The sequence below is a fragment of the Sus scrofa genome, chromosome 18 (assembly GCF_054392235.1).
Source record: "Sus scrofa isolate SSC_HxYL_T2T_F1_AM1 chromosome 18, Sscrofa_HxYL_maternal_Yorkshire_Landrace_v2.0, whole genome shotgun sequence".
Lineage (NCBI taxonomy): Eukaryota > Metazoa > Chordata > Mammalia > Artiodactyla > Suidae > Sus > Sus scrofa.
This window is the reverse complement of record NC_139400.1, coordinates 19,220,771-19,235,085: the sequence shown is the minus strand read 5'-3', so window position 1 is coordinate 19,235,085 and position 14,315 is coordinate 19,220,771. Positions and strand designations below refer to the sequence as shown.

Here is a 14,315-nt window from a genome sequence, read left to right as displayed (position 1 = left end):
GACTAGGAACCATGAGGTTGCAGGTTCGATCCCTGGCCTTGCTCAGTGGGTTAAGGATCCGGCTTTGCCATGACCTGTGGTGTAGGTTGCAGACGCAGCTCGGATCCCTCATTGCTGTGGCTGTGGCATAGGCCGGTGGCTACAGCTCTGATTAGACCCCTCGCCTGGGAATCTCCATATGCCTCGGGAGCGGCCCTAGAAAAGACAAAAGGACCAAAAAAAAAAAGAAGTGATTGACATGAGAATTTTTGATTACTCTTAAAAATATTACCATGGAATCAGTGTCAAGTGTTTATGACCATACAAGTCAAGGTGACTGCCTTCAAAATATATGGAGGAGAGAAGAAAGAGTGCTTTTATGTGTTTTTTTACATTTTTAGTAAAGTTTATAAATAACAAAGCCCTTTTCTAACCCTCTGGTTTTCATAATAAGCTAGCTTTGTACCAGGCTGGCATAGAACTATTTTATGATACATTGTATACTTGTTGATAAAAGGTTTGGGTGGTTTTTTTTCATTTTACCTTGTAGTTTGACTCTATTTCTTCAATTTAGGAGCTGTAAACTACTAAAATATTTATTAATTTAATAATAGCTAAATGTGCACATTCTTTTTATAGTGGTATTTATTAGTTGATAAAATCATATGATTCTTCATATTTAGAATGTTTTCATGTATTGGGTCACTTTCACCTATGGGCAGCAGATTGTATGGCATCATGTTTATAACTTCAAACCATCTCCAGATGTAGGGGTGTGCCACAATAGATTTTCCTAGAGTCTAACTTACTCTTTCTCTTAGTCGAACTACGTATCTCTGAAATTACCTTTTGTTCAGCAGATACGCCTAAGTTAATTAAAACCCTTGATAATACGTGACTGGTATACCAACTTCCTCCAAGCATTGAGCATGTTATTTACTCAATCTCTTTCAAGATGTTTGAACTAACTTCGTTCATGTTACATGGCTTGTAATAGTAACTCTTTCTGCATTGTAATGACAAAATGAAGCAAAGCCACATATGGACATGTTCCTGTTTGGAGGAAGTGCTGTCACTCTTCCATGGTTATGTATGTTCTTCATCTACCGGTAAATTTTACCTCAGAGCTTTATTTCTGTTCTCTTTTGTGTATACTAAGATTCTATGGACTGTTGTCCAGTATTCTAATATTTAAGATAATTTGAATGGTGTTAGAAATCTCAGGTTAAATTCAACAATATAGTGCTGCTAATACATTCAACTGAGGTGACAGTCAAGTGAGAAAATTCTTTTGTGAAGCTGCATTTTTCACATCTTTAGGTGACAAAGTATATCAAATCTTATTCCTTTAATGCCAAGAGGCAAGTTTCTTTTAATGCTGATTATACAATGTTAAACTACTTGAGAAATGTTAAAATTCTTTTTATCTATGAACTCGAGATAATGTACCTAAATATGGAAGATGAGGAAATGCAAGGAAGTACAAAATGGGATTCCAACTATGGTATTGAAAAGGACAATGATAAAAATTACTGTCACTTACTGGCTGCTTATGTGCCAGCCACTGTGCTAAGAAGAATTTACCTATGTCAGTTCGTTGAATAGTCCCCCTGTGAAGTTTCTTTTATTATCCCTCATTTTGCAGCTGACAAACTAAGTTGAGGGAAGAAATTTAACCCAGGCCACACAGACAGTGAGTGAGAGAAACACAGAACTTCCATCAGGCTGAATCCAAAGCCATGCTTCAACCATGCTATATATATTCTCCACCAAAAAAAAAAACCCCTGTGACTTCCTAGTAACCATAATATTAGCTATTACTCTTTATCAAGCTTTAATTGTGTACCAGGAAATGTGAAGAGTGCTTTGTATGAGTATTATGTGTCATGTTAAGAAACACTGTAAGATTGAATTGAGTGTTCTAGGGATTATAGTATGAGGTGATAATTCTAAATTATATGCATTTCAGATTAGAAATTTTTTTTCTTTTACCAGAGGCAAAGAAGAAATGACAGACATATAAAAGAGAATTTTTTCCGGGTTGGGAATTGGTTTCTGGAAAATTAGTAGAGTTGTGTTAGATTGTGTTTAGTCTCAAGAACCTGGTATCCAAAGTGGGTTAAGGGGGAGTTCCCATCGTGGCGCAGCAGAAATGAATCCAACTAGGAACCATGAGGTTGCGGGTCCTGGCCCCGCTCGGTGGATTAAGGATCTGGTGTTGCCGCACACACGGCTATGGCCGTGGCCGGCAGCAACAGCTCCAATTAGACCCCTAGCCTGGGAACCTCTATGCTGCAGGTGAGGCCCTAAAAAAGACAAAAGACAAAAAAAAAAAACCAAAGTGGGTTAAGGCGGTATGCCAAAGTGGGGAAATCTGTTGAGTTTGGTGCCTTTTGTAAAAAAAAAAAACTGTGAGAGATATATATCACATTTATATATAGATACACACATAAATGGCCTTATATTATTAAAATTAATACATAAATAAGAAATGAGGAAGAATGTAATTTTAACAGCACATTATACTTTTTCTCCCTTATTTATAGTTTTCTAAAAAAAGACATTCTTCTTTTTTAGGTCTCGATCCCATAGCAAGAATCCCAAAAGGTAGGTACCATATAAATGGTAAAACTGTTTTTCAAAGGTAGTTTTTATAGATTAAATATCTTGTTAAAATGAATGAATTAATAGATTAGCATTACTAATTCTTCTGCGGTTCACATTGAGTAGGGCCGTTTAAGAAGAAATTGGTCACAAGATACTCATGAAGTACAGTTTAGTTCTATCAGTAAAATCATATGCAGTGCCCTTGAGTTAGAGAAGGCTAGTCATTTCAGAATACGTCTTAAAGTCTTTTTTGGAAGCCCAGAGTAAATGTGCGGTGGGATTTGTTTTTTGAAAATCACTTTGGGTCAAACATGTAGGAAACACATTCTCAGGGGTTGTGCATGTCCAAAATGCAGTTTAAACTGTTCCATTTTGAACGAGGCGTTCATGGTGCGCGTTACTAAAGGACACTACTAACCCAGGTCAGGGATGGAATCCATTGCAGCTGCAGCAGTGCCAGATCCTTCAACCCGTCAAGCTAGGCCTGGGATTGAACCTGTGCCTCAGCAACGACCCAAGCCACTGCAGTCTTCTTAACCTACTGTGCCATAGTGGGAACTCCTGCACCTGATCTTGACTTTGAGCTTATTGCTCCTCCGTTTGTACAGAGATCACAAAAAAGCTTTAAAGAGGCACTTTACAGGAATTCCCTGTTGTCACTCAGAGGAAACAAATCTGACTAGTATCCATAAAGATGAAAGTTCAATCACTGTCCTCGCTCGGTGGGTTAAGGATCCAGCATTATTGTGAGCTATGGTATATGTCACAGATGCAGTTTGGATCTGGTGTTGCTGTGACAGTGGCATAGGCCTGCAGCTATAGCTCTGATTTGACCCCTAGCCTCCATATGCCCTGGGTGCGGCCCTAAAAAGACAGAAGGGGGGGGCACTTTACAGCCTTAAAAGTGGAAGAGGACAAGATGGAGTTTTTTCTTTTTTTAAAACTTTTTTACTAGTTTCTGGTAATATTTTTCTGTCTAAGGTGGGGAAACATGGAGTACATGATTTTCAGTTCTTGGCTATTCTCATCCCTGTCCTTGCGCCTTTCTCACGAATCCATTCCCACGTAGAATGCCCCCTCTCACTTTTTTCAAATTCTACCATTCCTCTTGTTCAGTTCATATCTTTTTGAAACCTTCTGAGTATTCTTGATTCTGAAGAGTAATTGTTTCCCAAGAACTTTCTCCCTGTAACATAGAACTTTTTTTGTCATGAAAGAAAACCTTATGGGAGTTCCTATTGTGGCTCAGTGGTTAACGAATCTGACTAGGAACCACGAGGTTTCGGGTTCGATCTTAGTGGGTTAAGGATCCAGCCTTGCCATGAGCTGTGGTGTAGGTCCCAGACGCAGCTTGGATCCCGTGTTGCTATGGCTGTGCTGTAGGCCAGTGGCTACAGCTCTGATTAGACCCTTACCCTGGGAACCTTCACATGCCGTGGGTGCAGCCCTAAAAAAAAAAAAACAAACAAAAAAAGAACCTTAACGTTTCTTCTATTAGGTGTCCCTTAGTACTTCTTAAAATTTTGTTATTTTTCTGCTGAAAACACTAAAAAACTGAGACGAGGACCAATTGTGTCACGTAATTTATACTATCAATTTTTCAGTCCAGGATAAGAAGTAGAAACATTAAATGATGAGGCTATTCCTGTCCGCTGGTTGATTTTTAAATTTTTTTTGTTTGTTTGTTTTTGGTCCCTTAGTTAAAGATTTAAACTGTTTCTGCAGAGAACTTGTGTAGATATTCAGGCGAGAAATTCCATGTCTACCACTCTAGTCCAGGCCACTCCTTACCTCACTGTTACAATATCCTGTTAATTGATCTTTTAATTTCTGTTATTCACTTCCCTTCTTTGTGCCTCAGTCTGTTTTTCGCACATCAGAATTGAGTTCTTTAAAAGGTGAAATAAATCATATCAACCCTCTCTTAAACTTTTTAAAGGTATTCCATTTCACCTATCAGAGAAGTTGAAATCCTCACTGTGGCCTTTAAGTAGCATGATCAATCTGCCTGGAGGTAGTTAAAAGTTCTTTTTTTCTTGTCTCAGCATATTTATGAATAGCTTCCCCTTTCCCTGGCTTGAAGGACAAGGGACTTGGTCATTCTGCTTCTTTGACATGCTGAACTTCTCCCACCTCAGGGCCTTAGCACTTGTGTTCCCCTACCTGAAATAATCTCTGCGCTAGCCAGTTTTCTTACTTCATTTTGTCTTTGATTAAATGCTTTATTAATTTATTTAAAAATTTTTTTTGTCTTTTCTAGGGCTGTTTCCACGAAATATGGAGGTCCCTAGGCTAGGGGTCTAATCAGAGCTGTGGCCACTGGCCTCTGTCACAGCCACAGCCACAGCAATGCCAGATCTGAGCCACGTCTGCGACCTACACCACAGCTCACAGCAACTCCGGATCCTTAACCCACTGAGCGAGCTCAGGGATCGAACCTGCAACCTCATGGTTCCTAGTTGGATTCGTTAACCATTGAGCCACGATGGGAACTCTGATTAACTGCTATTTTATATAAAAAGAAAAATGAGTTCCCATCATGGTTCGGTGGTTAACGGATCTGACTGGGAACCGTGAGGTTGAGGGTTCGATCCCTGGCCTCGCTCAGTGGGTTAAGGATCCGGCATTGCTGTGAGCTTTGGTGTAGGTTGCAGACACGGCTCGGATCCCGCATTGCTGTGGCTGTGGTGTAGGCCGGCGGCTGCAGCTGCAATTGGACCCTTAGCTTGGGAACCCCCATATGCCTCGGGAGCGGCCCTAGAAAAGGCGAAACAGACCAAAAAAAAAAAAGAAAAAGAAAAACCTTTCCTGCCTGGTCTATATAAAAGATGACCACCTTATTTTGCTCTCCATTTTTACACTTCTCAGTATATCATTTCTTTACTTCCTGACGCATCTTTACCATCTACATAACATTTACTGTAGGCCTTTTTCTGGAGGATGAGCTTTATGAAGTTAAGGGCTTTGCTTTCTTTGCTGCTTAATCTCTGTGATACTCAGGACTATAGATTGTACTCACTAGGCACCCAGGAAATGTTTTTTTAAGTTAATGAATAATTGTTTAGGAATAAAATTATGCATTGGGAGAAATAGATTAGTTATAGTATCTCGACATGAGTGATTAAAAATATCATTTGATAAAATTTGTATTGAATGAATTTCATTTTTTCCCCTCTTCAGAAAAACTTAATTGTAGAAATAATTTATTCAACTGTAGTTGTTTTTTGTTTTTTTTTAGGGCTGTACTGATGGCATATGGAAGTTGCCGGTCTAGGGGTTGAATTGGAGCTGTAGCTGCCAGCCTATACCAAAGCAACGCCAGATTCGAGCCATGTCTGTGACGTACATTGCAGCTCATGGCAATGCCAGATCCTTAACTCACTAAGCGAGGCCAGGGATCAAACCTGTGTCCTCATGGATACTAGTCGGGTTTCTTCCCGCTGAGCCACAACAGGAGTTCCCTCAACTGTAGTTGATACTCAGTTTACAATATGTGCCTTTCTTTAAATACAGTGTTGATACACGCTGAATGCTTTTAAACTTCACTTAATCATTTGAAAATAAACAGTTTGCAAATTATATCACCTGAATAATATGCTTTTGAACTTAAATTTAAAATTGTGTAACAGACATAATCCATTTATTAGAACATTTCTATCACACTTAAAACAGCTTTTAACAAAGCTCATCTTTTTTATTCCACGTTGCTCTCCCACAGATATTTTACATTCCCTACATATGCCCTCCTTGCCCTTGTCACACACAACGCACAAGTTCGTTTTGTGACCTACTGGAGGCTACAGAGCTGTTTCTCATTTTCTGTACTCCTTTATATACTTGTCGTAAATACTTTTTAAAGTTTAAGTTCTCTAAAATGAATTACACATGTTAATTTTTTTCTTCCAAGTTACTGCTTGAATAGAGAACTGTTAACTGTGTTTTGATTACACTGTGACTAGGCGTATTGTGGGCTTTTAAACTTACTTTGATGGTCATATAAGCTTTGTAATTCAGAGTTAGTAACTTAGCCTAAACAATGTTGTTTTCTCATGGATCTTCCCTTCTGTCCATGTTCTTCTAAGGTGTACCACAGTATTGAAAATCTTAGAAGTTTAAATGAAATTAAGTCCATAAAGCATCTAGATAATACACTCTCTGGAATGTAGTATTAGTATATATCATTTCCTTCATTTTAAAAAATATTCCTGATGTGAATTTATACCATACTGATTAACTAGTTCTGGAGTTCCCATTGTGGTGCAACGGAAATGAATCTGACTAGTATCTGAGGATGCGGATTCGATGCCTGGCCTCACTCAGTGGGTCGGGAATCTGATGTTGCCGTGAGCTGTGGTGTAGGTTGCAGACGCTGCTCAGATCTGGCGTTGCTGTGGCTGTGGTGTAGGCTGGCAGCTGTAGCTCAGATTTGACCCCTAGCCCGGGAACCTCCATATGCTGTGGGTTTAGCCCTCAAAAGAAATTACTTAAATAAATACCAGTTCTCAGAGGTCTAATGTTTTTTTGAAATTCTCATTTGTATTTAATCTACCAGTGATTTATTTTAGTGGAGATTCAACTGATTTGAAATAGCATTGGCCTTCACAAAACCTACAGAGGGGATAGCTTCCTTTTCAAGAGGAGGCTTTCGTAAATGGGAAACATAGTGCCAACAGTGCTCAAACTCAATGAAATATTTGTTTTAGATCCCGGTCCAGAGAGCATCGCAGACATCGATCTCGTTCCATGTCACGGGAACGGAAAAGGAGAACTCGATCCAAATCCCGGGAGAAACGCCATCGTCACAGATCCCGCTCCAGCAGTCGTAGTCGCAGCCGCAGCCACCAGAGAAGTGGGCACAGTTCTAGAGACAGGAGCAGAGAGCGATCCAGGAGGAGGTACTGAGGTCCATAGGAGGATATGGAACTGCCTTTATGGTGTAGGATTGGAATGCTAGTGGTTTGAACTTGCATCTGGTGGTCTGTACACATTTGTGTGTGAGTGTTTAACATTTTTTTCCCCTGATTATATTATATGGGTAGTTCAGAAGGAATATCCCTATGAGCCAGAGTAAGGAATTGGAACCAGTATGTGCAGAGAATATGTGTTTCTCTGCTTAGTGTGTCTTTTGGGGGGGAAAGTACCTTATGGGCAAATAAATTTAGGTACCAATACTGTGAGAGCTCTTTTTCAGTATGTATTGGCAATTTGGGGCTCTGAGAAATCCTTTTATTAAAAGAGTTGTTTGACTTTTTGTTTTCTAAACTTCTTTGAGCTGGTGTTTTTTTCAGAGCAGACATGTCCTAGTACATTGTTGAATCTGCACTATAGGTATGCAGTGTCACATTTAAGGAAGTCAGCCTTCATTAGCATGAACAACAAAAGATGCAAGGAGGGCAGACCCAGGGACAGGTATGTTTAGGACCTGAATGTCGAATGAGGACAAAAGATTAGAATGTGGTGGAGCCTTAGCACTCAGTCTACATGATGAGGTTCCCAAAACTCCTCAGGTCCCATCATGGCCCTTAAGCCAGGTCATTTCTATGGAACATAAAGAGCATTTTTTGAGTGCCTAGTACCTACTAATCCTAAATTTTCTAAAGATTACATGAAAAGTCCATGATAGATTTAACAACTTTCAGGGGGTTTTCTTGGACCCTCAACTAGCCATTCCCCAAAACTGCCTACAAACTGAGTTGGATGTAATAGGCGCTTTTATGCATTTGTGGTTTTTTTGGCCACCCTATGGCATATGGAGTTCCTGGGCCAGGGATCAGATCCCACCTGCAGCTTCGACCCAAGTTGCACCTGCGGCAATGGTGGATCCTTAACCCACTCTGCTGGGCTAGGGATCCAGTCTGCATCCCAGTGCTCCCAAGACACCGCCAATCCTGTTGCACCACAGCAGGAATTCCTATTAATATTCTTATATCCTTGCCTTGTTTCAAGCAGCTTCTCCCCCCCCCCCCCACCTTGGGGCATAATTTTAAGATACTTAAAGTATACATTGTGGTGATAGGATCTCCATATACATTGTGACAGGATTCCTCCCATCTAGTTAACACATTCATCACCTCACAGATGCTATATTTTTTTGGTGAGAACATTTAAATTCTACTCTCTTAGCAAACCAAGTAGTTCTAAAGGTGACTTTAAATCAGTAATAACTATATACTTTCTGTTGTACTAGGCCTAGTAGAAAAAAATTAATTAGTAGTTGAGCAGCTTTATTCAAGTTAGTTAGGATACAGGACTAACATTTTCTCTGATCTAACAAAGTGCTAAACTGTGTATCAGTAAATAATATCGGAGTTTAGATGAAGGAAATAGACTAATAAAAATTGGCTTCAGGGAGTACATAAAACCTAAATAAAGTGAGTATAATCTGAATAGGTGAAACCCAGTAGGAAGAAGATACTGTAGATAGTATAGGCAAAGAATGAGCAGGGAATTTATAAGGGACAGAGTTCCTCATAGTGAGATTTTTAGGCCACTTATCTCCCATCCTTAAAACTGCAGGCATACAGTACAATGTCCATAAAAACAGATTTGTAAATATGCTCCATGAATCTTACCTGCACTGTAAATTTTGAGACTCATCTTGCTGGTTGATAAGAAGGTCTAGACAATTTCTCTTGGCAGCTTTGCCACCTGTTATTTGTGGTGTCTAAGACGACAGTGTTGTTAGAGGTGGTGGGGACGGAAGGGGTGAGGGTGAAGTCTCCTCTGGGATGTGTTACCCTAGTTCCTAGCGCTTCTTCCTGCATTTACGAAGTTGCGTAGGAAATTTCCCCCCTACTACCTGATACCCCTAATGTAATGTTTTCAGCATGCTCATCAAGAGGATTATTTTATAAAACTATTTTTCAAGAGCGCTGTCATCTTGATGGTCAAATTATTTGTTTTCACAGCAACTTTTTTTGGGGGGGGCAGAATTTTAGCAGACATTTGCTGTTAAAACATACATGTTACTATGTAAAAGAAAACATCAAGTTACTGCTACATGGTCTGAGTTCAAGTTTACGTTGCCGTTCTGCTCCAACTATGAAGTACTGGTCTACCCTGTAAGCAGACTGTGTGCGGCCTTTCCTGGCAGTAGTTACCTCTGGTAAATTAGGACCATTTGTTTTTTCTGCTGTCTGTGCCACTCAGACACATACAGTACAGACTTCAGAGTCAGAAAATTTTGGATGAAAGTGGCCTTGGCAAGATGATCTACTACCCCTCCTGTGTCTTTCCTCATCTACTTTGTAGAAAAGTGCCTGGTTTATGAAGATTATTGGTAGTGTGAGTAAAATAGTAAGTGAAAACTGTTTCTCTGCAGGACAGTGTAGTCTCTGGCACAACATTAATTGATACTCAGAGTTTTTTTGTTACTTCTCTGGAACTTAACAGCAACACGCTTCCTTATTCTTAGGCATCATTTCAGTCATCTCTCATATTCCATTTTTGTGAAAACTGGATGGGTTGTGTCGTGTGTGATTTGACAGATCATTTTTAAGTTTAGCTTCTTAAATTTCAACCTTAATTAAGTAGAGTGCTCAAAGTTGACATTCACTCTTTTAACCTTTCTGGTTTAATTCTTTTATACTATATTTCTAAAACTAAGTAGCATAGTAGTTTTATTGTCCCTTGCCTTAGAAGTTGAAAGTGTTACTGAATCAGGGCTGATGAGATCCTAATTTTGAACATGAGTTGAGTGAGGTAATTATGTTAAAATATCATGTCACCTGTACAGAACCAAATAAATGTAATATGTATTACGGTTTCATTCTATATGTTGAAGGTATAGAAGATTCCACATTAATTCTGATCCCCTAATGTCCTTTGGTTTTTCTTTAGTGAATCTCTCTCTGGTAAAAACTTGGCATTTACCTACCTTATTGGTGAGGCAGTATTAAGAAATAGTTAATGGTTAATCAAGGTTTATTATGGTGTGATCTTCTTTCTCTGTCTTTTCTGATTTTTTTTTTTTTCCTGTTGGTTGAATGAGCTAACTCAGGAGGGGTAGAGCAGAGTTTTAAAACAATAAATGGTTGCTTAAGGCCATATCATTGAGTAGTTCTCTTATCTAAGTCAGGTGTTGGCGAACAGGTTTGTTTGGCCTGCAGGTCAAATCTAGCCTCACAAGCCACTTTTCTATAGCCAGTTAGCTATGGGTCATGGTTTTTACATTGTTAAGGGGTTGATAAAAAGAAAAGAATATAACAGACTTGTAAGCACCTAAAATATTTATGCCTCTGGCCAGATAGCAAAGACAAAGTTCCTAAGCCCAGTCCTAAGTCGTTGATTTCCATCCACTTTGGACTCTACATTCTGATATATATATTTTTTAAAATTGGATAACATCTTTAATGTATTTATGTATTACTTTTCTATTAATTACATACATCTACTATAAACTGGAGAAGCTTTTTTGGATTGCCTCTGAGATCACGAGACTGTCCTACAAATCATCATTTTGGCTTACGGTGTTTGACCCTTCACTATTTGTTTTCCCCCCTCCTTGCTCCAGCACTCTCCTCAAATATGCTCGTGTTCTTTTCTGTCAGAAAACTGACTTCTCTGTCTTTCTTGGATGTATTCACTATCTTCAGCTAATCAGTACCTTAATATGTATCCGATTCTTTCATGTGGATTTTGGGTTTCCCAACACATTTTGCTCCTCGAATTAATATTTTTCAGATCCTCAAAAGAAAGATTCAGAGACCAAGACTTAGCGTCACGTGACAGAGACAGGAATTCAAGAGACAGATCACCTCGTGACAGAGATCGAAAAGATAAGAAGCGGTCCTATGAGAGCGCTAATGGCAGATCAGAAGACAGGAGGAGCTCTGAAGAGCGCGAAGCAGGGGAGATATAATTAGCTGTGTACATGTCCTCAATCCTTAAGCTTCCTCTGGAGTTGCGTACTATCGTTTAGTTTACAGCTGTTCCAGGGTGACACAGTGAGCAGTTCCAGACACCAGTCCAGCTAGGCTAGGTGTACAGTAGCCAACTTGATCTGAACTTTTCTTTGATGAAGCCTAAAACTACATCCATACTTTCTGGTGAACCTATAATATACTTCTGAAAGTACAGTTTTATATAATAAGACACCGGTGTCTTTATTCTTTCTAGTAGGAGTGATAGTGAATGAATTGTGTTACTTGCGCCTTGGTATTTTTTGAACATTTGTAAAGTGCTGTCTTCCTTTCTAGTCCAAACAACAGCGACTTTGGGAATTTTTTTTAATCTTTCTTTCTCTGACTCTGTATCCCCTGATACCTCTACCCTCTAATTATAAGAGAAGGAGGTGCAGGGAAGCAATATAACTTTTGTTTCTGAGGTTCTATTCCCATTATTAATGATTAGCTGATTACAGTTCAAAATATTTCTATTGCATTGTGTGCTGGAGAAATTTAAAATACTGGGAGTTTTGTTTGTCTAATGGTGCCTATTTTAGAGTTGGAAGTTGAACAGCTGTTGCATTACATCGCTTTTTTATGGAAAATCTGAAATCAGAAATGTCTTGATTTCTCTGTTCTATTGAATTGCTACTACATTCAGGATGTTCTGAGAAGGGGGGTGGCGGGGCAGGGACTCTTTCATAAAAGCACTTCTTGTTTTGTGTGTGGAGTATAAAGACTACACCCTTATTGTAAAAAATAAAATGAAAGACTCACCACCACCATCATTAAACTGTAACTTGTCTAGTAAGTTGTCACTAGAGCTATTGGCTGTGGCCATTTCTATTCTGTTATATCATTAAATAGTGCCTTACTGTGCAAGGCACCAAAGGAAATAAATATATACTTACAAAGATTCAAGATGAACTGTTACTCCACCTGGGCCCTTGCTGACTTGACTGTCTTTAGCCACTGCTGTAGAGAAGGACCAGACCTGCAGAAGGAAATTGGGTTTCCACTTGTTTTGTTTTTCTTCTCATTCAGCAAACGGAAATAAAAATATGGTATGCCCGATGCAATCAGACTAACAGTTTGTGCATTGAAAAGCTACACACCCACTCATGATTTAAACAGTAGATAACTTGGGATTCTAGAAAAGCTGAGAAAAATACATTAAGCAATGTCATAAGGGTCTGTGAGTATAGTTAACGAGATCGCTGCAAGAACTTGCTGTTTTTGGTCCCCTAACAAATTTGATGCGACAGGAATATGGGCCTCAGAAGTCATTCTGAGTGACACCAGATTTACATCTTAAAGGCACATTCCTCAAGTTGACAGTGTACCAAGTTGTGCCTCCCTAAAGGTTTCCTGCCAGAGAGGGGTCCATACATTTCAGTTCGTACAGAGTTGTACCTGAGACCCATCTGTGTCAGTGTCCCATTCCCTTTTACTTTTGGTTCCTTAGACATGGCTTTGTACTTACTTACTTCCTAGTCGTGTGTGCCGTTCTATTAAATCTCGACAAGCGTGTTTGTTAGCCTCGGTCGTCAGGGTGTGGATTGAGATCGAAAGGTTTAAGCTGGTGGCTGTGAGGAAGACTCCTCAGCCTGACCTGTGATAAAGAGATGCGGACAGTTAGCAGTCTCCGTGACGGAAAAATGTTTTAGCATTATTTTTGTGTAACTGGAACAATACAGACATTGATATGGTTAGGTAGAAAAACAAGTAGTAGGAGTTGTTCCTACTGCTGGGATCTGTAGGATACAGGCTGCCTTGCCACGAACCAACAGGTCAGCACCAGCCCGTGAGGGCCATCGTCACCCAGGCCTGGCACCATGGGGTGTCGCCCCAGCTGCACCTCCTTAACTCTCATCCCGTTTGAAAACATCCTTTTAGAAGATCTATGGCTTAGATCTAATATTTGGACTTTGGAGTAAATCTACATTTTTGATAATCATCCTTAACCACTCTGAAATAGGAAAACCCTAAAATTTCTGTCATACTAGTACTTGTGTCTGGTACTTTTGTATTCTCTGCAGTAGAAAGTTTAGTCACATTTGCAAGAACACTGGATCCCTGGGAATGTCACAGGAAGTGTTTTCCTTCCGTAAGACCTTGTTTTACTGTCATAAAGCATCTCTCCCAAAGCTGCTTTGCTGACCTGCATCAGTACGAACGGAGAGGGAAGAACCCTCCATCTGTAGGGAGGCTTTTTTTTTTTCCCAAAAAGGCTTCCTTACCTTTCCAATGAGAAATTAAAGCAGGAGTCCCTGGTGGCTCACAGGTTAATGATCTGGTGTGGTCACTGCCGGTGGCTCTGGTCACTACTCTGGTGCAGCTTCAAGCCCTGGTCCAGGAACTTTTGTGTGCTGTTGGTATGGCCTAGAAAAGAAAAGTTAAACCTTAGCTGTAGGGTTGACTTATTAAGCCCCCTGGTTTTTTTTCTCCAATTTTAAGACTCTACTTTCATATAATATTTAATAACATTAGCCCTTTGAGCCAGAGCCCAGCATGCATTGCAGTTTTGTCATTCATTGTAGTAGTGTGTCATTCAAAAGGATAATTTTAGGAAATGGCTCAACTCCATTACATAGGTTCTTATAAATGTTGATTACAGTTTAAAATCAGAAGTACTTAAAGGGTTTAACATTGCCACCCAAGTAAGTGCTACGTAGCTTTTTTAAAAGTACACATTTAAAAATTTTTTTTGGCTGTGCCCACAGTGTATGGAAGTTCCTGGGCCAGGGATTGAATCCCAGCAGTAGCTGTGGCAATGCCAGGTCCTTAACCCACTGTGCCGGGCCAGGGATCAAACCCATGCTGCTGCAGAGACAAAGCCAGATC

The 14,315-nt window shown here is 39.7% G+C and overlaps 1 protein-coding gene and 1 pseudogene across 44 annotated transcripts in view; one reads left to right on the top strand and one right to left on the bottom strand.

The window, feature by feature from the left end:
* Positions 1-12,550, top strand: part of LUC7L2 (LUC7 like 2, pre-mRNA splicing factor) — a 62,082-nt gene extending 49,532 nt beyond the window's left edge. For 33 of the 40 annotated variants that reach the window (XR_014833668.1, XM_005657738.4, XM_013990781.3 and 30 more), the window contains 3 exons: positions 2,557-2,586; positions 7,290-7,481; positions 11,269-12,550. Coding sequence is in view for 33 of the 40 variants with exons in the window: in XM_005657738.4 (XP_005657795.1) it covers positions 2,557-2,586; positions 7,290-7,481; positions 11,269-11,446 (400 nt within the window). In the remaining 7 variants the exon portion in view is untranslated. Of the gene's footprint in view, positions 1-55; positions 3,884-5,194; positions 7,043-7,289; positions 10,360-11,268 lie in introns of those variants that run through there. The other 7 variants (XR_014833667.1, XR_014833666.1, XM_085005351.1 and 4 more) reach the window with 7 other exon arrangements.
* A 404-nt stretch (positions 12,551-12,954) lies between these two features.
* LOC100518705 (DNA topoisomerase 1 pseudogene) overlaps positions 12,955-14,315 on the bottom strand; it is a 30,900-nt pseudogene continuing 29,539 nt past the window's right edge. For 2 of the 4 annotated variants that reach the window (XR_014833678.1, XR_014833679.1), the window contains 2 exons: positions 13,712-13,853; positions 12,955-13,083 (listed from right to left, as the gene is read on the bottom strand). The product of XR_014833678.1 is annotated as a DNA topoisomerase 1 pseudogene, transcript variant X2 (transcript). The remainder of the gene's footprint in view (positions 13,084-13,711; positions 13,854-14,315) is intronic. The other 2 variants (XR_014833677.1, XR_014833680.1) reach the window with 1 other exon arrangement.